This window comes from Bubalus bubalis, chromosome 23 (assembly GCF_019923935.1).
Source record: "Bubalus bubalis isolate 160015118507 breed Murrah chromosome 23, NDDB_SH_1, whole genome shotgun sequence".
Classification (NCBI taxonomy): domain Eukaryota; kingdom Metazoa; phylum Chordata; class Mammalia; order Artiodactyla; family Bovidae; genus Bubalus; species Bubalus bubalis.
This window is the reverse complement of record NC_059179.1, coordinates 42,410,728-42,435,829: the sequence shown is the minus strand read 5'-3', so window position 1 is coordinate 42,435,829 and position 25,102 is coordinate 42,410,728. Positions and strand designations below refer to the sequence as shown.

Here is a 25,102-nt window from a genome sequence, read left to right as displayed (position 1 = left end):
TTTTACACACAAAGTGTAGCTTGAACCTTTTTTTTTTTTTAAGCTTGAATCCTGGGGGTGACGGTCGGGGAGGGGACATCCTGGAGTCAAAAGGCAGCAGGACTCACCTGGCACAACCGTGGTCTGGGTCTCGGTAGCTGGGGGAGAGAGAACACAGGTCAGACACAGTGCACAGAAGGGTCTTCACGTGGGCTAAGGGGGGGATGCTAAGTTCAGAGCAGCTGAGGGGTCAGTCCATGCACGTGCTCCGCCATGGATGGGTGGGGGGCCCTCTGCCATCCTCAACCCTCCAAAGAGGCTCCTCCTGAGAAGTCCCAACAGACCAGCATCTCTTATTTCCAATATCAAGGTAATTGACTCTATGTCTTGATGACACAGTGGACCCGGAGCCAATCGTCAGCCTCACAGCTTTTATAGGTCCACTGAGGCAGAGACAGGGCTCCAGCTCCAGGTCAAGTCCCGTGTGTGATCTGTCAGGCTCGGCCTTAGGGGATGACGAGGCGGTGCCTGGCAGGTCACACAGGGGCCACTGCCCTGCTCACAGCAGACCTGGTGCCCAGACCGTGCTTCCCAGTTCCTTGGAGGAGCCACGGTCCAGGACTCAGGAGGCAGAACCTGAGTCTGCCAGGCTCTCCAGGACTTGTCAGCTGAAGGTCTAGAACGAAGAGGCTCTTTCTTCCTGTTGGGATGTAGACTTGGAGCTGACCCCTGCCCCCATGACAGGAAGGAAAGTTAGAGTGAAGCCCAAACACATAAAAATCGGAGGTCTGAAAAGTGGTTGAGACAGATAGTCCTGGAACCTCTGGATCCAGCTGTACCTGAAGACAGAACTATGACTAAATGTCTTAGACATGAAAGTTACTAGGTCCTAGTCCAGCTTGAGCGTCAGTTGAAATCTTACCACATGGAAACTGAAACAGCCTGACTAATACATTCTCTAACGGGTAGGAGAAGGTTATCCACAGTTCTGATGAGTAGACGGAATCCCTGACATAGAATGAGGTGGCGAACACAGAGCTTTAAGCCAAGATTTAGACACTGAACCCTGAGAGTTCGGCAGCATCCAAGTGACGCCTACCATAACTAGTTGTCGGATACCACCATTCTGGAGGGGAAACAGCAGGATTACAATGAAGCTCAGTAGAATCAAGGTAGGTCTCGTTCCTATGACCAGGAACAGGACAGTGGGATCTGAGGGACTCCACGGTCTGGGGAGAAGAAGCCTTTTCTGAGAGTTTGCTGTGAGCCCAGATCATGTCATCAAAGGCACACACTCATCTAACGAGGTGGCACAGCACATAGAGCCGTCAGCATGCCCTGCTGACTGGGTACTTCTTGGTGATAGCATCACCGAGACTCCACCTGGGGTGGAGGACAGGAAAAAGCTCTGTCCTCTCCATACACAGAACTCTCGGTCCTGAGAATACGTTCAAGCAGAAATGACCCCAGGACAGACCACCCTGTCACCCAAGCTCTGGGAGACACTGTGTAGCCACGAAGTCCTGAAATCTTGAGCCAGTCCAGAGGATGCCTGTCTTATGGCTCATCTGGAACCATTTACGTGCTCTAGAGTGACCAGGGCAGGTACTGAGAGGTAGAAAACCTCCTCAGTTGCCTCCTGGGGCTGCTGGCTGGGGGCCATGGGGCTGACTGCTGGGGAGAGGACATCCTGGGGTCAAGAGGCAGCAGGACTCACCTGGCACAACCGTGGGCTGGGTCTGGGCAGCTGGGAAAGAGAGAAAGAGGGCAGGTCAGACACATAGTACAGAAGGGGCTCCACAGGCGTAATGGGGGTGATACTAAGATGCAGACCAGGTGAGGGGTCAGTGCGTGCACCTGCTCTGCCATGGAGGGCGGGGCCTCTGCCATCCTCAACCCTCCAAAGATGCTCTGCTGAGAGGTCCCGGCAGACTAGCAATCCTTATTTCCAAAGTCAAGGTGATTGACTCTGTGTCTTGATGACACAGGGGATCCAGAGTCAGTTGCCGGGCTCACAGCTTTTATGGATCCACTGAGGAGTGAGACAGGGTCCCAGCTCCAGTTCAAGTCCCGTGTGTGATCTCTCAGGCTCGACCTTAGGGGATGACGAGGCGGTGCCTGGCAGGTCACACAGGGGCCACTGCCCTGCTCACAGCAGTTCTGGTGTCTAGACCGTGCTTCCCGGTTCCTTGCAGGGGCCATGGTCCAGGGCTCAGGGGGCAGAACCGGGGCCACTGGCAGCCCCAGCCCATGATCTCTGCTCAGAGAACTCCTGGCAGACATGCGCTCTTTGCTTCTGGTTTGCACTGGGGCATGGAGCGAAATGTCACTTTCCGTTTGGTTTCTTTCGTTTTTGTAATTCTCAATCTACATGCCCAGGGGTCAGACAAAAGCTAATATACTGAATAAGCAAAGCACTAAGAGGATTTCAAGGGAAAGGGAAATGTAGAGAGTGCTTTGCAAGGGGATCAGAATGTAAGCAGAAAACCACCTCCAGAGAAGGGCACCCAGCTTATTTGAGACCCACCTGAGCAGATGACGCTGGCATCCTCGCTGTGTCCACAGTTGTGTGTGTTCCAGGGGCTGTGGGAGCAGCTCCACAGGTAGGTCTCATAGCCTGAGCACCCCACGTCGTCCAGGACAATGGGCCCTGAGCCCTGACCGAACCGGGCACCTCCTGGGGCCGAAATGGCCGAGCCACAGCCCAGCTGCCTGCAGACCACGTTGGCATCATTGGTGTCCCAGCTGTCGTCACACACGGTGCCCCAGGAGCCTCGGTACAGGACCTCCACGCGGCCCTGACACCTGTCACCTCCGTTCACCAGCCTCAGGGCCAAACCCGATTCGGTTCCTGGACGGAGACAGGAAAAGTCAGCCTCCTGTTTCTCCTGAAGGAAAAGGCACTAGGACTGAGATTCAGAATTCTTCCAGGGAAAGGCTGCCGAGGTCTAGGCAGTGAGTCCATAAGGACTTGACTGAACAGGTCTTTATCTCTGATGGCTGTGTGATAGAAACCTTGACTGCACTGTGGACTAGCTCTGCATGTTCCTTAATGGCATTCCCAAATTCGGCAATTCAGACACTGAATCCTGTCTCAGGATGCAGGTGGGAAGAGGGGAAGCCCACAGCCTGTGTGGGCAACCTATATCCCAGACCTCTGGCATAGAATGAGCCTCTGCAAAGGAGACCACTGACACAGCTTCCCAATCCCACCAAGGTGCCAAGATCGGCCATTCACCCCTAATGGGATCCACTCCATCAGCCCAAGGTTATTCTGAAGACTTTCCCACTCAGTACGTATTCAGGTACTTTCACACACAAAGTGTCGCTTGAAGCTTTTTTTTTTAAGCTTGAATCCTGAAATAACCTTGGAATTGTTGAATATCATTGGAGGACTTGGAGATGACTGGGGAGAAGGCACCTATTACCAGCAGGCTGTTCACAATCCCTCCAGGACTTTCTGCTCAACATCGAGAACAAAAGGCTCTTTCCTCCTGTGGCAGGAGACTTGTGGCTGACAGTTGCCCCCTGGCAGGAAGCCACCTGACAGTGAAGCTCATAAACAAAACCAAGCAGAGGACAGAAAAGTGCACGGGACAAAGAGTATTGGAACTTCTGGATCCTGCTGTACCTGAAGGTTGCCTTATGGCTCAATATCCTCGATATGTAGGCCGTGGCACCAGCCCAAATTAAGAGAGTGTGAGCGGCCATCCTAATACTTGCAAACAAAAGCATTCTGAGTAACATATGGCACAACTCGTAGGTAAAGCTTATCCATAACTCTGGCAAGTGAAGGCAACCGTCCAGATTAGATGAGGTAGTAACCTCAGAACCTGGACCCAAGAGGCAAGAACTGCACCCGTGTCTGTGGACTGTGATGTTGCATGCTGGTAGTTGAGCAGGATCTGAATGACGCTCACCATAGTCAGTTGTTGGATACCACCAATCTGGAGGGGAAACAGAGCAGGATTACAAAGAAGGTCCGTAGAATTCTGGTCTAGTTCCTGTGACTGGGATCAGGATAATGGGTTCTGAGGGGCTCCACAGTCTGGGGAGAAGAAGCTTTTTCTGAGAGTTTGCTGTGAGCCCAGATCATGTCATCAAAGGTACATACTCATCTGAGGTGGCACAGCCCACAGAGCCATCAGCATGTCCTGCTGACTGGGTAGTTCTTGGTAATATAAACACCTAGACTTGGCCTTGGGTGGAGGCTAGGAGAAAGCTCTGTCCTCTCCATACACAAAACTCTTGGTCCAGAGAATGGATTCAAGCAGAAATGACCCCAGGACACACCATCCTGTCACCCAAAGCTCTGGGGAGTCTGAAATCACTGAGCCAGTTCAGAGCATCAGATGCCTGAATTATGGCTCATCTGGAACCGTCTATGTGCTCTAGAGTGACCAGAGCAGGTACTGAGAGGTGGAAAACCTCCACAGTCCCCTCCTGGGGCTGCCGGTTGGGGGCCCTGAGGGTTACTGGCGGGAGGGGACATCCAGAGTCAAGAGGCAGCAGGACTCACCTGGCACAACCGTGGAATGGGTCTGGGCAGCTGGGGGAGAGAGAAGGCAGGTCAGACACAGTGCACAGAACGGGCTCCATGGGGCAAAGGGGTGATGCTAAGATGCAGACCAGGTGAGGGGTCAGTGCATGCACCTGCTCTGCCATGGAGGGCGGGGCCTCTGCCATCCTCAACCCTCCAAAGATGCTCCTCCTGAGAGGTCCCAGCAGACCAGCATCTCTTATTTCCAAAGTCAAGGTGATTGACTCTGTGTCTTGATGACACAGTGGACCCGGAGCCAATCGTCAGGCCCACAATTTTATGGATCCACTGAGACACTGAGATGGGGCGCCAGCTGCAGGTCAAGTCCCATGTGTGATCTGTCAGGCTCGACCTTAGGGGATGACGAGGCGGTGCCTGGCAGGTCACACAGGGGCCACTGCCCTGCTCACAGCAGTTCTGGTGTCTAGACTGTGCTTCCCAGTTCCTTGGAGGGGCCACGGTCCAGGACTCAGAAGGCAGAACCGGGGCCAGCAGCAGCCCCAGCCCATGCCCTCTGCTCCGAGAACTCCTGGCAGACATGCGCTCTTTGCCTCTGGTTTGCACTGGGGCATGGAGCGAAATGTCACTTTCCGTTTGGTTTCTTTCGTTTTTGTAATTCTCAATCTACATGCCCAGGGGTCAGACAAAAGCTAATATACCAAATAAGCAAAGCACTAAGAGGATTTCAAGGGAAAGGGAAATGTAGAGAGTGCTTCGCGAGGGGATCAGAATGTGAGCAAGAAACCACCTCCAGAGAAGCGCACCCAGCATATTTGAGACCCACCTGAGCAGATGACGCTGGCATCCTCGCTGTGTCCGCAGTTGTGTGTGTTCCAGGGGCTGTGGGAGCAGCTCCACAGGTAGGTCTCATGCCCTGAGCAGCCCACGTCGTCCAGGACAATGGGCCCTGAGCCCTGACCGAACCGGGCACCTCCTGGGGCCGAAATGGCCGAGCCACAGCCCAGCTGCCTGCAGACCACGTTGGCATCATTGGTGTCCCAGCTGTCGTCACACACGGTGCCCCAGGAGCCTCGGTACAGGACCTCCACCCGGCCCTGACACCTGTGTTCTCCATTCACCAGCCTCAGGGCCAAACCCGATTCGGTTCCTGGACGGAGACAGGAAAAGTCAGCCTCCTGTTTCTCCTGAAGGAAAAGGCACTAGGACTGAGATTCAGAATTCTTCCAGGGAAAGGCTGCCGAGGTCTAGGCAGTGAGTCCATAAGGACTTGACTGAACAGGTCTTTATCTCTGATGGCTGTGTGATAGAAACCTTGACTGCACTGTGGACTAGCTCTGCATGTTCCTTAATGGCATTCCCAAATTCGGCAATTCAGACACTGAATCCTGTCTCAGGATGCAGGTGGGAAGAGGGGAAGCCCACAGCCTGTGTGGGCAACCTATATCCCAGACCTCTGGCATAGAATGAGCCTCTGCAAAGGAGACCACTGACACAGCTTCCCAATCCCACCAAGGTGCCAAGATCGGCCATTCACCCCTAATGGGATCCACTCCATCAGCCCAGGGTTATTCTGAAGACTTTCCCACTCAGTACGTATTCAGGTACTTTCACACACAAAGTGTCGCTTGAAGCTTTTTTTTTTTAAGCTTGAATCCTGAAATAACCTTGGAATTGTTGAATATCATTGGAGGACTTGGAGATGACTGGGGAGAAGGCACCTATTACCAGCAGGCTGTTCACAATCCCTCCAGGACTTTCTGCTCAACATCGAGAACAAAAGGCTCTTTCCTCCTGTGGCAGGAGACTTGTGGCTGACAGTTGCCCCCTGGCAGGAAGCCACCTGACAGTGAAGCTCATAAACAAACCAAGCAGAGGACAGAAAAGTGCATGGGACAAAGAGTATTGGAACTTCTGGATCCTGCTGTACCTGAAGGTTGTCTTATGGCTCAATATCCTCGATATGTAGGCCGTGGCACCAGCCCAAATTAAGAGAGTGTGAGCGGCCATCCTAATACTTGCAAACAAAAGCATTCTGAGTAACATATGGCACAACTCGTAGGTAAAGCTTATCCATAACTCTGGCAAGTGAAGGCAACCGTCCAGATTAGATGAGGTAGTAACCTCAGAACCTGGACCCAAGAGGCAAGAACTGCACCCGTGTCTGTGGACTGTGATGTTGCATGCTGGTAGTTGAGCAGGATCTGAATGACGCTCACCATAGTCAGTTGTTGGATACCACCAATCTGGAGGGGAAACAGAGCAGGATTACAAAGAAGGTCCGTAGAATTCTGGTCTAGTTCCTGTGACTGGGATCAGGATAATGGGTTCTGAGGGGCTCCACAGTCTGGGGAGAAGAAGCTTTTTCTGAGAGTTTGCTGTGAGCCCAGATCATGTCATCAAAGGTACATACTCATCTGAGGTGGCACAGCCCACAGAGCCATCAGCATGTCCTGCTGACTGGGTAGTTCTTGGTAATATAAACACCTAGACTTGGCCTTGGGTGGAGGCTAGGAGAAAGCTCTGTCCTCTCCATACACAAAACTCTTGGTCCAGAGAATGGATTCAAGCAGAAATGACCCCAGGACACACCATCCTGTCACCCAAAGCTCTGGGGAGTCTGAAATCACTGAGCCAGTTCAGAGCATCAGATGCCTGAATTATGGCTCATCTGGAACCGTCTATGTGCTCTAGAGTGACCAGAGCAGGTACTGAGAGGTGGAAAACCTCCACAGTCCCCTCCTGGGGCTGCCGGTTGGGGGCCCTGAGGGTTACTGGCGGGAGGGGACATCCAGAGTCAAGAGGCAGCAGGACTCACCTGGCACAACCGTGGAATGGGTCTGGGCAGCTGGGGGAGAGAGAAGGCAGGTCAGACACAGTGCACAGAACGGGCTCCATGGGGCAAAGGGGTGATGCTAAGATGCAGACCAGGTGAGGGGTCAGTGCATGCACCTGCTCTGCCATGGAGGGCGGGGCCTCTGCCATCCTCAACCCTCCAAAGATGCTCCTCCTGAGAGGTCCCAGCAGACCAGCATCTCTTATTTCCAAAGTCAAGGTGATTGACTCTGTGTCTTGATGACACAGTGGACCCGGAGCCAATCGTCAGGCCCACAATTTTATGGATCCACTGAGACACTGAGATGGGGCGCCAGCTGCAGGTCAAGTCCCATGTGTGATCTGTCAGGCTCGACCTTAGGGGATGACGAGGCGGTGCCTGGCAGGTCACACAGGGGCCACTGCCCTGCTCACAGCAGTTCTGGTGTCTAGACTGTGCTTCCCAGTTCCTTGGAGGGGCCACGGTCCAGGACTCAGAAGGCAGAACCGGGGCCAGCAGCAGCCCCAGCCCATGCCCTCTGCTCCGAGAACTCCTGGCAGACATGCGCTCTTTGCCTCTGGTTTGCACTGGGGCATGGAGCGAAATGTCACTTTCCGTTTGGTTTCTTTCGTTTTTGTAATTCTCAATCTACATGCCCAGGGGTCAGACAAAAGCTAATATACCAAATAAGCAAAGCACTAAGAGGATTTCAAGGGAAAGGGAAATGTAGAGAGTGCTTCGCGAGGGGATCAGAATGTGAGCAAGAAACCACCTCCAGAGAAGCGCACCCAGCATATTTGAGACCCACCTGAGCAGATGACGCTGGCATCCTCGCTGTGTCCGCAGTTGTGTGTGTTCCAGGGGCTGTGGGAGCAGCTCCACAGGTAGGTCTCATGCCCTGAGCAGCCCACGTCGTCCAGGACAATGGGCCCTGAGCCCTGACCGAACCGGGCACCTCCTGGGGCCGAAATGGCCGAGCCACAGCCCAGCTGCCTGCAGACCACGTTGGCATCATTGGTGTCCCAGCTGTCGTCACACACGGTGCCCCAGGAGCCTCGGTACAGGACCTCCACCCGGCCCTGACACCTGTCACCTCCGTTCACCAGCCTCAGGGCCAAACCCGATTCGGTTCCTGGAAGGAGACAGGAAAAGCCTCCTGTTTCTCCTGAAGGAAAAGGCACTAGGACTGAGATTCAGAATTCTTCCAGGGAAAGGCTGCCGAAGTCTAGGCAGTGAGTCCATAAGGACTTGACTGAGCGTGGTCCTCACTCTTTATCTCCGATGGCTATGTGATAGAAACCTCGACTGCACTGTGGACTAGCTCTGCAGGTTCCTTGATGGCATCCCCAAACTCAGCAATTCAGGCACTGAATCCTGTCTCAGGATGCTGGTGGGAAGCCCACAGCTTACATCCCAGACCTCCGGGATATAATGACCTTCTGCAGCTGGAGACCACTTACACTAGCTACCCATTCCCACCAGGGTGCCAGGTTCGGCCGTTCACCCCTATGTGGGAACCCACTCCATCAGCCCAAGGGTATTCTGAAGACTTTTCCACTCAGTACGTATTCAGGTACTTTTACACACAAAGTGTAGCTTGAGCCTTTTTTTTTTTTAAGCTTGAATCCTGGGGGTGACGGTGGGGGAGGGGACATCCTGGAGTCAAAAGGCAGCAGGACTCACCTGGCACAACCGTGGTCTGGGTCTCGGTAGCTGGGGGAGAGAGAACGCAGGTCAGACACAGTGCACAGAAGGGTCTTCACGTGGGCTAAGGGGGGGATGCTAAGTTCAGAGCAGCTGAGGGGTCAGTCCATGCACGTGCTCCGCCATGGATGGGTGGGGGGCCCTCTGCCATCCTCAACCCTCCAAAGAGGCTCCTCCTGAGAAGTCCCAACAGACCAGCATCTCTTATTTCCAATATCAAGGTAATTGACTCTATGTCTTGATGACACAGTGGACCCGAAGCCAATCGTCAGCCTCACAGCTTTTATAGGTCCACTGAGGCAGAGACAGGGCTCCAGCTCCAGGTCAAGTCCCGTGTGTGATCTGTCAGGCTCGGCCTTAGGGGATGACTAGGCGGTGCCTGGCAGGTCACACAGGGGCCACTGCCCTGCTCACAGCAGACCTGGTGCCCTGACCGTGCTTCCCAGTTCCTTGGAGGAGCCACGGTCCAGGACTCAGGAGGCAGAACCTGAGTCTGCCAGGCTCTCCAGGACTTGTCAGCTGAAGGTCTAGAACAAAGAGGCTCTTTCTTCCTGTTGGGATGTAGACTTGGAGCTGACCCCTGCCCCCATGACAGGAAGGAAAGTTAGAGTGAAGCCCAAACACATAAAAATCGGAGGTCTGAAAAGTGGTTAAGACAGATAGTCCTGGAACCTCTGGATCCAGCTGTACCTGAAGACAGAACTATGACTAAATGTCTTAGACATGAAAGTTACTAGGTCCTAGTCCAGCTTGAGCGTCAGTTGAAATCTTACCACATGGAAACTGAAACAGCCTGACTAATACATTCTCTAACGGGTAGGAGAAGGTTATCCACAGTTCTGATGAGTAGACGGAATCCCTGACATAGAATGAGGTGGCGAACACAGAGCTTTAAGCCAAGATTTAGACACTGAACCCTGAGAGTTCGGCAGCATCCAAGTGACGCCTACCATAACTAGTTGTCGGATACCACCATTCTGGAGGGGAAACAGCAGGATTACAATGAAGCTCAGTAGAATCAAGGTAGGTCTCGTTCCTATGACCAGGAACAGGACAGTGGGATCTGAGGGACTCCACGGTCTGGGGAGAAGAAGCCTTTTCTGAGAGTTTGCTGTGAGCCCAGATCATGTCATCAAAGGCACACACTCATCTAACGAGGTGGCACAGCACATAGAGCCGTCAGCATGCCCTGCTGACTGGGTACTTCTTGGTGATAGCATCACCGAGACTCCACCTGGGGTGGAGGACAGGAAAAAGCTCTGTCCTCTCCATACACAGAACTCTCGGTCCTGAGAATACGTTCAAGCAGAAATGACCCCAGGACAGACCACCCTGTCACCCAAGCTCTGGGAGACACTGTGTAGCCACGAAGTCCTGAAATCTTGAGCCAGTCCAGAGGATGCCTGTCTTATGGCTCATCTGGAACCATTTACGTGCTCTAGAGTGACCAGGGCAGGTACTGAGAGGTAGAAAACCTCCTCAGTTGCCTCCTGGGGCTGCTGGCTGGGGGCCATGGGGCTGACTGCTGGGGAGAGGACATCCTGGGGTCAAGAGGCAGCAGGACTCACCTGGCACAACCGTGGGCTGGGTCTGGGCAGCTGGGAAAGAGAGAAAGAGGGCAGGTCAGACACATAGTACAGAAGGGGCTCCACAGGCGTAATGGGGGTGATACTAAGATGCAGACCAGGTGAGGGGTCAGTGCGTGCACCTGCTCTGCCATGGAGGGCGGGGCCTCTGCCATCCTCAACCCTCCAAAGATGCTCTGCTGAGAGGTCCCGGCAGACTAGCAATCCTTATTTCCAAAGTCAAGGTGATTGACTCTGTGTCTTGATGACACAGGGGATCCAGAGTCAGTTGCCGGGCTCACAGCTTTTATGGATCCACTGAGGAGTGAGACAGGGTCCCAGCTCCAGTTCAAGTCCCGTGTGTGATCTCTCAGGCTCGACCTTAGGGGATGACGAGGCGGTGCCTGGCAGGTCACACAGGGGCCACTGCCCTGCTCACAGCAGTTCTGGTGTCTAGACCGTGCTTCCCGGTTCCTTGCAGGGGCCATGGTCCAGGGCTCAGGGGGCAGAACCGGGGCCACTGGCAGCCCCAGCCCATGATCTCTGCTCAGAGAACTCCTGGCAGACATGCGCTCTTTGCTTCTGGTTTGCACTGGGGCATGGAGCGAAATGTCACTTTCCGTTTGGTTTCTTTCGTTTTTGTAATTCTCAATCTACATGCCCAGGGGTCAGACAAAGCTAATATACTGAATAAGCAAAGCACTAAGAGGATTTCAAGGGAAAGGGAAATGTAGAGAGTGCTTCGCGAGGGGATCAGAATGTGAGCAAGAAACCACCTCCAGAGAAGCGCACCCAGCATATTTGAGACCCACCTGAGCAGATGACGCTGGCATCCTCGCTGTGTCCGCAGTTGTGTGTGTTCCAGGGGCTGTGGGAGCAGCTCCACAGGTAGGTCTCATGCCCTGAGCAGCCCACGTCGTCCAGGACAATGGGCCCTGAGCCCTGACCGAACCGGGCACCTCCTGGGGCCGAAATGGCCGAGCCACAGCCCAGCTGCCTGCAGACCACGTTGGCATCATTGGTGTCCCAGCTGTCGTCACACACGGTGCCCCAGGAGCCTCGGTACAGGACCTCCACCCGGCCCTGACACCTGTGTTCTCCATTCACCAGCCTCAGGGCCAAACCCGATTCGGTTCCTGGACGGAGACAGGAAAAGTCAGCCTCCTGTTTCTCCTGAAGGAAAAGGCACTAGGACTGAGATTCAGAATTCTTCCAGGGAAAGGCTGCCGAGGTCTAGGCAGTGAGTCCATAAGGACTTGACTGAACAGGTCTTTATCTCTGATGGCTGTGTGATAGAAACCTTGACTGCACTGTGGACTAGCTCTGCATGTTCCTTAATGGCATTCCCAAATTCGGCAATTCAGACACTGAATCCTGTCTCAGGATGCAGGTGGGAAGAGGGGAAGCCCACAGCCTGTGTGGGCAACCTATATCCCAGACCTCTGGCATAGAATGAGCCTCTGCAAAGGAGACCACTGACACAGCTTCCCAATCCCACCAAGGTGCCAAGATCGGCCATTCACCCCTAATGGGATCCACTCCATCAGCCCAGGGTTATTCTGAAGACTTTCCCACTCAGTACGTATTCAGGTACTTTCACACACAAAGTGTCGCTTGAAGCTTTTTTTTTTAAGCTTGAATCCTGAAATAACCTTGGAATTGTTGAATATCATTGGAGGACTTGGAGATGACTGGGGAGAAGGCACCTATTACCAGCAGGCTGTTCACAATCCCTCCAGGACTTTCTGCTCAACATCGAGAACAAAAGGCTCTTTCCTCCTGTGGCAGGAGACTTGTGGCTGACAGTTGCCCCCTGGCAGGAAGCCACCTGACAGTGAAGCTCATAAACAAAACCAAGCAGAGGACAGAAAAGTGCATGGGACAAAGAGTATTGGAACTTCTGGATCCTGCTGTACCTGAAGGTTGTCTTATGGCTCAATATCCTCGATATGTAGGCCGTGGCACCAGCCCAAATTAAGAGAGTGTGAGCGGCCATCCTAATACTTGCAAACAAAAGCATTCTGAGTAACATATGGCACAACTCGTAGGTAAAGCTTATCCATAACTCTGGCAAGTGAAGGCAACCGTCCAGATTAGATGAGGTAGTAACCTCAGAACCTGGACCCAAGAGGCAAGAACTGCACCCGTGTCCTGTGGACTGTGATGTTGCATGCTGGTAGTTGAGCAGGATCTGAATGACGCTCACCATAGTCAGTTGTTGGATACCACCAATCTGGAGGGGAAACAGAGCAGGATTACAAAGAAGGTCCGTAGAATTCTGGTCTAGTTCCTGTGACTGGGATCAGGATAATGGGTTCTGAGGGGCTCCACAGTCTGGGGAGAAGAAGCTTTTTCTGAGAGTTTGCTGTGAGCCCAGATCATGTCATCAAGGTACATACTCATCTGAGGTGGCACAGCCCACAGAGCCATCAGCATGTCCTGCTGACTGGGTAGTTCTTGGTAATATAAACACCTAGGACTTGGCCTTGGGTGGAGGCTAGGAGAAAGCTCTGTCCTCTCCATACACAAAACTCTTGGTCCAGAGAATGGATTCAAGCAGAAATGACCCCAGGACACACCATCCTGTCACCCAAAGCTCTGGGGAGTCTGAAATCACTGAGCCAGTTCAGAGCATCAGATGCCTGAATTATGGCTCATCTGGAACCGTCTATGTGCTCTAGAGTGACCAGAGCAGGTACTGAGAGGTGGAAAACCTCCACAGTCCCCTCCTGGGGCTGCCGGTTGGGGGCCCTGAGGGTTACTGGCGGGAGGGGACATCCAGAGTCAAGAGGCAGCAGGACTCACCTGGCACAACCGTGGAATGGGTCTGGGCAGCTGGGGGAGAGAGAAGGCAGGTCAGACACAGTGCACAGAACGGGCTCCATGGGGCAAAGGGGTGATGCTAAGATGCAGACCAGGTGAGGGGTCAGTGCATGCACCTGCTCTGCCATGGAGGGCGGGGCCTCTGCCATCCTCAACCCTCCAAAGATGCTCCTCCTGAGAGGTCCCAGCAGACCAGCATCTCTTATTTCCAAAGTCAAGGTGATTGACTCTGTGTCTTGATGACACAGTGGACCCGGAGCCAATCGTCAGGCCCACAATTTTATGGATCCACTGAGACACTGAGATGGGGCGCCAGCTGCAGGTCAAGTCCCATGTGTGATCTGTCAGGCTCGACCTTAGGGGATGACGAGGCGGTGCCTGGCAGGTCACACAGGGGCCACTGCCCTGCTCACAGCAGTTCTGGTGTCTAGACTGTGCTTCCCAGTTCCTTGGAGGGGCCACGGTCCAGGACTCAGAAGGCAGAACCGGGGCCAGCAGCAGCCCCAGCCCATGCCCTCTGCTCCGAGAACTCCTGGCAGACATGCGCTCTTTGCCTCTGGTTTGCACTGGGGCATGGAGCGAAATGTCACTTTCCGTTTGGTTTCTTTCGTTTTTGTAATTCTCAATCTACATGCCCAGGGGTCAGACAAAAGCTAATATACCAAATAAGCAAAGCACTAAGAGGATTTCAAGGGAAAGGGAAATGTAGAGAGTGCTTCGCGAGGGGATCAGAATGTGAGCAAGAAACCACCTCCAGAGAAGCGCACCCAGCATATTTGAGACCCACCTGAGCAGATGACGCTGGCATCCTCGCTGTGTCCGCAGTTGTGTGTGTTCCAGGGGCTGTGGGAGCAGCTCCACAGGTAGGTCTCATGCCCTGAGCAGCCCACGTCGTCCAGGACAATGGGCCCTGAGCCCTGACCGAACCGGGCACCTCCTGGGGCCGAAATGGCCGAGCCACAGCCCAGCTGCCTGCAGACCACGTTGGCATCATTGGTGTCCCAGCTGTCGTCACACACGGTGCCCCAGGAGCCTCGGTACAGGACCTCCACCCGGCCCTGACACCTGTGTTCTCCATTCACCAGCCTCAGGGCCAAACCCGATTCGGTTCCTGGACGGAGACAGGAAAAGTCAGCCTCCTGTTTCTCCTGAAGGAAAAGGCACTAGGACTGAGATTCAGAATTCTTCCAGGGAAAGGCTGCCGAGGTCTAGGCAGTGAGTCCATAAGGACTTGACTGAACAGGTCTTTATCTCTGATGGCTGTGTGATAGAAACCTTGACTGCACTGTGGACTAGCTCTGCATGTTCCTTAATGGCATTCCCAAATTCGGCAATTCAGACACTGAATCCTGTCTCAGGATGCAGGTGGGAAGAGGGGAAGCCCACAGCCTGTGTGGGCAACCTATATCCCAGACCTCTGGCATAGAATGAGCCTCTGCAAAGGAGACCACTGACACAGCTTCCCAATCCCACCAAGGTGCCAAGATCGGCCATTCACCCCTAATGGGATCCACTCCATCAGCCCAGGGTTATTCTGAAGACTTTCCCAATTAGTACGTATTCACGTACTTTCACACACAAAGTGTCGTTTGAAGCTTTTTTTTTTAAGCTTGAATCCTGAAATAACCTTGGAATTGTTGAATATCATTGGAGGACTTGGAGATGACTGGGGAGAAGGCACCTATTACCAGCAGGCTGTTCACAATCCCTCCAGGACTTTCTGCTCAACATCGAGAACAAAAGACTCTTTCCTCCTGTGGCAGGAGACTTGTGGCTGACAGTTGCCCCCTGGCAGGAAGCCACCTGACAGTGAAGCTCATAAACAAAACCAAGCAGAGGACAGAAAAGTGCACGGGACAAAGAGTATTGGAACTTCTGGATCCTGCTGTACCTGAAGGTTGCCTTATGGCTCAATATCCTCGATATGTAGGCCGTGGCACCAGCCCAAATTAAGAGAGTGTGAGCGGCCATCCTAATACTTGCAAACAAAAGCATTCTGAGTAACATATGGCACAACTCGTAGGTAAAGCTTATCCATAACTCTGGCAAGTGAAGGCAACCGTCCAGATTAGATGAGGTAGTAACCTCAGAACCTGGACCCAAGAGGCAAGAACTGCACCCGTGTCTGTGGACTGTGATGTTGCATGCTGGTAGTTGAGTAGGATCTGAATGACGCTCACCATAGTCAGTTGTTGGATACCACCAATCTGGAGGGGAAACAGAGCAGGATTACAAAGAAGGTCCGTAGAATTCTGGTCTAGTTCCTGTGACTGGGATCAGGATAATGGGTTCTGAGGGGCTCCACAGTCTGGGGAGAAGAAGCTTTTTCTGAGAGTTTGCTGTGAGCCCAGATCATGTCATCAAAGGTACATACTCATCTGAGGTGGCACAGCCCACAGAGCCATCAGCATGTCCTGCTGACTGGGTAGTTCTTGGTAATATAAACACCTAGACTTGGCCTTGGGTGGAGGCTAGGAGAAAGCTCTGTCCTCTCCATACACAAAACTCTTGGTCCAGAGAATGGATTCAAGCAGAAATGACCCCAGGACACACCATCCTGTCACCCAAAGCTCTGGGGAGTCTGAAATCACTGAGCCAGTTCAGAGCATCAGATGCCTGAATTATGGCTCATCTGGAACCGTCTATGTGCTCTAGAGTGACCAGAGCAGGTACTGAGAGGTGGAAAACCTCCACAGTCCCCTCCTGGGGCTGCCGGTTGGGGGCCCTGAGGGTTACTGGCGGGAGGGGACATCCAGAGTCAAGAGGCAGCAGGACTCACCTGGCACAACCGTGGAATGGGTCTGGGCAGCTGGGGGAGAGAGAAGGCAGGTCAGACACAGTGCACAGAACGGGCTCCATGGGGCAAAGGGGTGATGCTAAGATGCAGACCAGGTGAGGGGTCAGTGCATGCACCTGCTCTGCCATGGAGGGCGGGGCCTCTGCCATCCTCAACCCTCCAAAGATGCTCCTCCTGAGAGGTCCCAGCAGACCAGCATCTCTTATTTCCAAAGTCAAGGTGATTGACTCTGTGTCTTGATGACACAGTGGACCCGGAGCCAATCGTCAGGCCCACAATTTTATGGATCCACTGAGACACTGAGATGGGGCGCCAGCTGCAGGTCAAGTCCCATGTGTGATCTGTCAGGCTCGACCTTAGGGGATGACGAGGCGGTGCCTGGCAGGTCACACAGGGGCCACTGCCCTGCTCACAGCAGTTCTGGTGTCTAGACTGTGCTTCCCAGTTCCTTGGAGGGGCCACGGTCCAGGACTCAGAAGGCAGAACCGGGGCCAGCAGCAGCCCCAGCCCATGCCCCCTGCTCAGAGAACTCCTGGCAGACATGCGCTCTTTGCCTCTGGTTTGCACTGGGGCATGGAGCGAAATGTCACTTTCCGTTTGGTTTCTTTCGTTTTTGTAATTCTCCATCTACATGCCCAGGGGTCAGACAAAAGCTATTATACCAAATAAGCAAAGCACTAAGAGGATTTCAAGGGAAAGGGAAATGTAGAGAGTGCTTCGTGAGGGGATCAGAATGTGAGCAAGAAACCACCTCCAGAGAAGGGCACCCAGCTTATTTGAGACCCACCTGAGCAGATGACGCTGGCATCCTCGCTGTGTCCGCAGTTGTGTGTGTTCCAGGGGCTGTGGGAGCAGCTCCACAGGTAGGTCTCATGCCCTGAGCACCCCACCTCATCCAGGACAATGGGCCCTGAGCCCTGACCGAACCGGGCATTTCCTGGGGCCGAAATGGCCGAGCCACAGCCCAGCTGCCTGCAGACCACGTTGGCATCATTGGTGTCCCAGCTGTCGTCACACACGGTGCCCCAGGAGCCTCGGTACAGGACCTCCACCCGGCCCTGACACCTGTGTTCTCCATTCACCAGCCTCAGGGCCAAACCCGATTCGGTTCCTGGAAGGAGACAGGAAAAGCCTCCTGTTTCTCCTGAAGGAAAAGGCACTAGGACTGAGATTCAGAATTCTTCCAGGGAAAGGCTGCCGAGGTCTAGGCAGTGAGTCCATAAGGACTTGACTGAGCTTGCTCCTCACTCTTTATCTCTGATGGCTGTGTGATAGAAACCTCGACTGCACTGTGGACTAGCTCTGCAGGTTCCTTGATGGCATCCCCAAACTCAGCAATTCAGGCACTGAATCCTGTCTCAGGATGCTGGTGGGAAGCCCACAGCTTACATCCCAGACCTCCGGGATATAATGACCTTCTGCAGCTGGAGACCACTTACACTAGCTACCCATTCCCACCAGGGTGCCAGGTTCGGCCGTTCACCCGTATGTGGGAACCCACTCCATCAGCCCAAGGGTATTCTGAAGACTTTTCCACTCAGTACGTATTCAGGTACTTTTACACACAAAGTGTAGCTTGAACCTTTTTTTTTTTTAAGCTTGAATCCTGGGGGTGACGGTGGGGGAGGGGACATCCTGGAGTCAAAAGGCAGCAGGACTCACCTGGCACAACCGTGGTCTGGGTCTCGGTAGCTGGGGGAGAGAGAACGCAGGTCAGACACAGTGCACAGAAGGGTCTTCACATGGGCTAAGGGGGGGATGCTAAGTTCAGAGCAGCTGAGGGGTCAGTCCATGCACGTGCTCCGCCATGGATGGGTGGGGGGCCCTCTGCCATCCTCAACCCTCCAAAGAGGCTCCTCCTGAGAAGTCCCAACAGACCAGCATCTCTTATTTCCAATATCAAGGTAATTGACTCTATGTCTTGATGACACAGTGGACCCGGAGCCAATCGTCAGCCTCACAGCTTTTATAGGTCCACTGAGGCAGAGACAGGGCTCCAGCTCCAGGTCAAGTCCCGTGTGTGATCTGTCAGGCTCGGCCTTAGGGGATGACTAGGCGGTGCCTGGCAGGTCACACAGGGGCCACTGCCCTGCTCACAGCAGACCTGGTGCCCTGACCGTGCTTCCCAGTTCCTTGGAGGAGCCACGGTCCAGGACTCAGGAGGCAGAACCTGAGTCTGCCAGGCTCTCCAGGACTTGTCAGCTGAAGGTCTAGAACAAAGAGGCTCTTTCTTCCTGTTGGGATGTAGACTTGGAGCTGACCCCTGCCCCCATGACAGGAAGGAAAGTTAGAGTGAAGCCCAAACACATAAAAATCGGAGGTCTGAAAAGTGGTTAAGACAGATAGTCCTGGAACCTCTGGATCCAGCTGTACCTGAAGACAGAACTATGACTAAATGTCTTAGACATGAAAGTTACTAGGTCCTAGTCCAGCTTGAGCGTCAGTTGAAATCTTACCACATGGAAACTGAAACAGCCTGACTAATACATTCTCTAACGGGTAGGAGAAGGTTATCCACAGTTCTGATGAGTAGACGGAATCCCTGACATAGAATGAGGTGGCGAACACAGAGCTTTAAGCCAAGATTTAGACACTGAACCCTGAGAGTTCGGCAGCATCCAAGTGACGCCTACCATAACTAGTTGTCGGATACCACCATTCTGGAGGGGAAACAGCAGGATTACAATGAAGCTCAGTAGAATCAAGGTAGGTCTCGTTCCTATGACCAGGAACAGGACAGTGGGATCTGAGGGACTCCACGGTCTGGGGAGAAGAAGCCTTTTCTGAGAGTTTGCTGTGAGCCCAGATCATGTCATCAAAGGCACACACTCATCTAATGAGGTGGCACAGCACATAGAGCCATCAGCATGCCCTGCTGACTGGGTACTTCTTGGTGATAGCATCACCGAGACTCCACCTGGGGTGGAGGACAGGAAAAAGCTCTGTCCTCTCCATACACAGAACTCTCGGTCCTGAGAATACGTTCAAGCAGAAATGACCCCAGGACAGACCACCCTGTCACCCAAGCTCTGGGAGACACTGTGTAGCCACGAAGTCCTGAAATCTTGAGCCAGTCCAGAGGATGCCTGTCTTATGGCTCATCTGGAACCATTTACGTGCTCTAGAGTGACCAGGGCAGGTACTGAGAGGTAGAAAACCTCCTCAGTTGCCTCCTGGGGCTGCTGGCTGGGGGCCATGGGGCTGACTGCTGGGGAGAGGACATCCTGGGGTCAAGAGGCAGCAGGACTCACCTGGCACAACCGTGGGCTGGGTCTGGGCAGCTGGGAAAGAGAGAAAGAGGGCAGGTCAGACACATAGTACAGAAGGGGCTCCACAGGCGTAATGGGGGTGATACTAAGATGCAGACCAGGTGAGGGGTCAGTGCGTGCACCTGCTCTGCCATGGAGGGCGGGGCCTCTGCCATCCTCAACCCTCCAAAGATGCTCTGCTGAGAGGTCCCGGCAGACTAGCAATCCTTATTTCCAAAGTCAAGGTGATTGACTCTGTGTCTTGATGACACAGGGGATCCAGAGTCAGTTGCCGGGCTCACAGCTTTTATGGATCCACTGAGGAGTGAGACAGGGTCCCAGCTCCAGTTCAAGTCCCGTGTGTGATCTCTCAGGCTCGACCTTAGGGGATGACGAGGCGGTGCCTGGCAGGTCACACAGGGGCCACTGCCCTGCTCACAGCAGTTCTGGTGTCTAGACCGTGCTTCCCGGTTCCTTGCAGGGGCCATGGTCCAGGGCTCAGGGGGCAGAACCGGGGCCACTGGCAGCCCCAGCCCATGATCTCTGCTCAGAGAACTCCTGGCAGACATGCGCTCTTTGCTTCTGGTTTGCACTGGGGCATGGAGCGAAATGTCACTTTCCGTTTGGTTTCTTTCGTTTTTGTAATTCTCAATCTACATGCCCAGGGGTCAGACAAAAGCTAATATACTGAATAAGCAAAGCACTAAGAGGATTTCAAGGGAAAGGGAAATGTAGAGAGTGCTTTGCAAGGGGATCAGAATGTAAGCAAAAAACCACCTCCAGAGAAGGGCACCCAGCTTATTTGAGACCCACCTGAGCAGATGACGCTGGCATCCTCGCTGTGTCCACAGTTGTGTGTGTTCCAGGGGCTGTGGGAGCAGCTCCACAGGTAGGTCTCATGCCCTGAGCACCCCACGTCGTCCAGGACAATGGGCCCTGAGCCCTGACCGAACCGGGCAGCTCCTGGGGCCGAAATGGCCGAGCCACAGCCCAGCTGCCTGCAGACCACGTTGGCATCATTGGTGTCCCAGCTGTCGTCACACACGGTGCCCCAGGAGCCTCGGTACAGGACCTCCACGCGGCCCTGACACCTGTGTTCTCCATTCACCAGCCTCAGGGCCAAACCCGATTCGGTTCCTGGACGGAGACAGGAAAAGTCAGCCTCCTGTTTCTCCTGAAGGAAAAGGCACTAGGACTGAGATTCAGAATTCTTCCAGGGAAAGGCTGCCGAGGTCTAGGCAGTGAGTCCATAAGGACTTGACTGAACAGGTCTTTATCTCTGATGGCTGTGTGATAGAAACCTTGACTGCACTGTGGACTAGCTCTGCATGTTCCTTAATGGCATTCCCAAATTCGGCAATTCAGACACTGAATCCTGTCTCAGGATGCAGGTGGGAAGAGGGGAAGCCCACAGCCTGTGTGGGCAACCTATATCCCAGACCTCTGGCATAGAATGAGCCTCTGCAAAGGAGACCACTGACACAGCTTCCCAATCCCACCAAGGTGCCAAGATCGGCCATTCACCCCTAATGGGATCCACTCCATCAGCCCAAGGTTATTCTGAAGACTTTCCCACTCAGTACGTATTCAGGTACTTTCACACACAAAGTGTCGCTTGAAGCTTTTTTTTTTAAGCTTGAATCCTGAAATAACCTTGGAATTGTTGAATATCATTGGAGGACTTGGAGATGACTGGGGAGAAGGCACCTATTACCAGCAGGCTGTTCACAATCCCTCCAGGACTTTCTGCTCAACATCGAGAACAAAAGGCTCTTTCCTCCTGTGGCAGGAGACTTGTGGCTGACAGTTGCCCCCTGGCAGGAAGCCACCTGACAGTGAAGCTCATAAACAAAACCAAGCAGAGGACAGAAAAGTGCATGGGACAAAGAGTATTGGAACTTCTGGATCCTGCTGTACCTGAAGGTTGCCTTATGGCTCAATATCCTCGATATGTAGGCCGTGGCACCAGCCCAAATTAAGAGAGTGTGAGCGGCCATCCTAATACTTGCAAACAAAAGCATTCTGAGTAACATATGGCACAACTCGTAGGTAAAGCTTATCCATAACTCTGGCAAGTGAAGGCAACCGTCCAGATTAGATGAGGTAGTAACCTCAGAACCTGGACCCAAGAGGCAAGAACTGCACCCGTGTCTGTGGACTGTGATGTTGCATGCTGGTAGTTGAGCAGGATCTGAATGACGCTCACCATAGTCAGTTGTTGGATACCACCAATCTGGAGGGGAAACAGAGCAGGATTACAAAGAAGGTCCGTAGAATTCTGGTCTAGTTCCTGTGACTGGGATCAGGATAATGGGTTCTGAGGGGCTCCACAGTCTGGGGAGAAGAAGCTTTTTCTGAGAGTTTGCTGTGAGCCCAGATCATGTCATCAAAGGCACACACTCATCTAATGAGGTGGCACAGCCCACAGAGCCATCAGCATGTCCTGCTGACTGGGTAGTTCTTGGTAATATAAACACCTAGACTTGGCCTTGGGTGGAGGCTAGGAGAAAGCTCTGTCCTCTCCATACACAAAACTCTTGGTCCAGAGAATGGATTCAAGCAGAAATGACCCCAGGACACACCATCCTGTCACCCAAAGCTCTGGGGAGTCTGAAATCACTGAGCCAGTTCAGAGCATCAGATGCCTGAATTATGGCTCATCTGGAACCGTCTATGTGCTCTAGAGTGACCAGAGCAGGTACTGAGAGGTGGAAAACCTCCACAGTCCCCTCCTGGGGCTGCCGGTTGGGGGCCCTGAGGGTTACTGGCGGGAGGGGACATCCAGAGTCAAGAGGCAGCAGGACTCACCTGGCACAACCGTGGAATGGGTCTGGGCAGCTGGGGGAGAGAGAAGGCAGGTCAGACACAGTGCACAGAACGGGCTCCATGGGGCAAAGGGGTGATGCTAAGATGCAGACCAGGTGAGGGGTCAGTGCATGCACCTGCTCTGCCATAGAGGGCGGGGCCTCTGCCATCCTCAACCCTCCAAAGATGCTCCTCCTGAGAGGTCCCAGCAGACCAGCATCTCTTATTTCCAAAGTCAAGGTGATTGACTCTGTGTCTTGATGACACAGTGGACCCGGAGCCAATCGTTCAGGCCCACAGTTTTTATAGATCCACTGAGACACTGAGATGGGGCGCCAGCTGCAGGTCAAGTCCCATGTGTGATCTGTCAGGCTCCACCTTAGAGGATGGCAAGGTGGTGCCTGGCAGGTCACACAGGGGCCACTGCCCTGCTCACAGCAGACCTGGTGCCCAGACCGTGCTTCCCAGTTGCTTGGAGGAGCCACGGTCCAGGACTCAGAAGGCAGAACCGGGGCAACCAGCAGCCCCAGCCCATGCCCTCTGCTCAGAGACCTCCTGGCAGACCTGTGCTCTTCTGCCCCTGGTTTGCACTGGGGCATGGAGCAAAAGGCTTAATGTCACTCTTGGTGTGTGTTTCTGTTCTAATTCTCCATCTACATGCCCAGGGGCCTGATAAAAGCTAATATACTAAAAAAGCAAAGCACTAAGGGGATTTCAAGGGAAATGGAAATGTAGAGAGTGTTTCTCAAGGGGATCAGAACGTCAGCAAGAAACCACCTCCAGAGACGTGCACCCAGCTTATTTGAGACCCACCTGAGCAGATGACGCTGGCATCCTCACTGTGTCCACAGTTGTGTGTGTTCCAGGGGCTGTGGGAGCAGCTCCACAGGTAGGTCTCATGCCCTGAGCACCCCACGTCGTCCAGGACAATGGGCCCTGAGCCCTGACCGAACCGGGCACCTCCTGGGGCCGAAATGGCCGAGCCACAGCCCAGCTGCCTGCAGACCACGTTGGCATCATTGGTGTCCCAGCTGTCGTCACACACGGTGCCCCAGGAGCCTCGGTACAGGACCTCCACGCGGCCCTGACACCTGTCACCTCCGTTCACCAGCCTCAGGGCCAAACCCGATTCGGTTCCTGGACGGAGACAGGAAAAGTCAGCCTCCTGTTTCTCCTGAAGGAAAAGGCACTAGGACTGAGATTCAGAATTCTTCCAGGGAAAGGCTGCCGAGGTCTAGGCAGTGAGTCCATAAGGACTTGACTGAGCTTGCTCCTCACTCTTTATCTCTGATGGCTGTGTGATAGAAACCTCGACTGCACTGTGGACTAGCTCTGCAGGTTCCTTGATGGCATCCCCAAATTCAGCAATTCAGGCACTGAATCCTGTCTCAGCATGCAGGTCTGAGGAGGGAAGCCCACAGCCTGTGTAGGCAACCTACATCCGAGACCTCTGGGATAGAATGAGCCTCTGCAAAGGAGACCACTGACACAGCTTCCCATTCCCACCAAGGTGCCAAGATCGGCCATTCACCCCTACGTGGGAACCCACTCCATCAGCCCAAGGGTATTCTTAAGACTTCCCACTCACACATATTCAGGTACTTTCACACACAAAGTGTCGCTTGAAGCTTTTTTTTTAAGCTTGAATCCTGAAATAACCTTGGAATTGTTGAATATCATTGGAGGACTTGGAGATGACTGGGGAGAAGGCACCTATTACCAGCACGCTGTTCACAATCCCTCCAGGACTTTCTGCTCAACATCGAGAACAAAAGACTCTTTCCTCCTGTGGCAGGAGACTTGTGGCTGACAGTTGCCCCCTGGCAGGAAGCCACCTGACAGTGAAGCTCATAAACAAAACCAAGCAGAGGACAGAAAAGTGCACGGGACAAAGAGTATTGGAACTTCTGGATCCTGCTGTACCTGAAGGTTGCCTTATGGCTCAATATCCTCGATATGTAGGCCAAGGCACGAGCCCTAATTAAGAGAGTGTGAGCGGCCATCCTAATACTTGCAAACAAAAGCATTCTGAGTAACATATGGCACAACTCGTAGGTAAAGCTTATCCATAACTCTGGCAAGTGAAGGCAACCGTCCAGATTAGATGAGGTAGTAACCTTAGAACCTGGACCCAAGGCCCCAAAACTGCATCCATGTCTGTGGACTGGAGTGTGGCATGCTGGTAATTTAGCAGGATCTTAATGTAGCTTACCATAGGCAGTTGTCGGATACCACCAATCTGTAAGGGAAACAAAGCAGGATTACGAAGAAGGTCGGTAGAATCAAGGTAGGTCTCATTCCTATGACCAGGGACATGACAGTGGGATCTGAGCGGCTCCACCGTCCGGGAAGAAGAAGCCTTTTCTGAGAGTTTTTGTGAGCCCAGATCACGTCATCAAAGGTACACACTCATCTAAGGAGGTGGCACAGCCCATAGAGCCATCATCATGCCCTGCTGACTGGGTACTTCTTGGTAATAGCATCGCCTAGACTCCATCTGGGGTGGAGGACAGGAAAAAGCTCTGTCCTCTCCATACACATAACTCTTGGTCCAGGAATACGTTCAAGCAGAAATGACCCCAGGACAGAGCACCCTGTCATCCAAGCTCTGGGAGATACTGTGTCGCCACGAAGTCCTAAAATCTTGAGCCAGTCCAGAGGATGCCTGTCTTATGGCTCATCTGGAAGTGTCTTTGTGGTCCTGGGAAGGTATTGAGAGGTGGAAAACATCCTCAGTTCCCTCCTGGGGCTACTGGTTGGGGACCATGGGGCTGACTGCTGGGGAGAGGACATCCTGGGGTCAAGAGGCAGCAGGACTCACCTGGCACAACCGTGGACTGGGTCTGGGCAGCTGAGGGAGGAAGAGGG

The 25,102-nt window shown here is 53.5% G+C and overlaps 1 protein-coding gene across 50 annotated transcripts in view; it reads right to left on the bottom strand.

Moving 5' to 3' along the window:
* Window positions 1-25,102, bottom strand: part of DMBT1 (deleted in malignant brain tumors 1) — a 104,349-nt gene that overhangs the window by 22,668 nt on the left and 56,579 nt on the right. For 36 of the 50 annotated variants that reach the window (XM_045164153.1, XM_045164158.1, XM_045164164.1 and 33 more), the window contains 26 exons: window positions 25,056-25,085; window positions 24,447-24,473; window positions 23,048-23,371; window positions 22,238-22,267; window positions 21,636-21,662; window positions 20,243-20,566; window positions 19,433-19,462; window positions 17,844-17,873; window positions 16,969-17,292; window positions 16,164-16,193; window positions 15,565-15,591; window positions 14,172-14,495; window positions 13,367-13,396; window positions 12,768-12,794; window positions 11,374-11,697; window positions 10,565-10,594; window positions 8,976-9,005; window positions 8,101-8,424; window positions 7,296-7,325; window positions 6,697-6,723; window positions 5,304-5,627; window positions 4,499-4,528; window positions 3,900-3,926; window positions 2,507-2,830; window positions 1,697-1,726; window positions 108-137 (listed from right to left, as the gene is read on the bottom strand). In XM_045164153.1, coding sequence (XP_045020088.1) covers window positions 108-137; window positions 1,697-1,726; window positions 2,507-2,830; window positions 3,900-3,926; window positions 4,499-4,528; window positions 5,304-5,627; window positions 6,697-6,723; window positions 7,296-7,325; window positions 8,101-8,424; window positions 8,976-9,005; window positions 10,565-10,594; window positions 11,374-11,697; window positions 12,768-12,794; window positions 13,367-13,396; window positions 14,172-14,495; window positions 15,565-15,591; window positions 16,164-16,193; window positions 16,969-17,292; window positions 17,844-17,873; window positions 19,433-19,462; window positions 20,243-20,566; window positions 21,636-21,662; window positions 22,238-22,267; window positions 23,048-23,371; window positions 24,447-24,473; window positions 25,056-25,085 — 3,114 coding nt within the window. The remainder of the gene's footprint in view (window positions 1-107; window positions 138-1,696; window positions 1,727-2,506; window positions 2,831-3,899; window positions 3,927-4,498; window positions 4,529-5,303; window positions 5,628-6,696; window positions 6,724-7,295; window positions 7,326-8,100; window positions 8,425-8,975; window positions 9,006-10,564; window positions 10,595-11,373; window positions 11,698-12,767; window positions 12,795-13,366; window positions 13,397-14,171; window positions 14,496-15,564; window positions 15,592-16,163; window positions 16,194-16,968; window positions 17,293-17,843; window positions 17,874-19,432; window positions 19,463-20,242; window positions 20,567-21,635; window positions 21,663-22,237; window positions 22,268-23,047; window positions 23,372-24,446; window positions 24,474-25,055; window positions 25,086-25,102) is intronic. The other 14 variants (XM_045164163.1, XM_045164160.1, XM_045164169.1 and 11 more) reach the window with 14 other exon arrangements.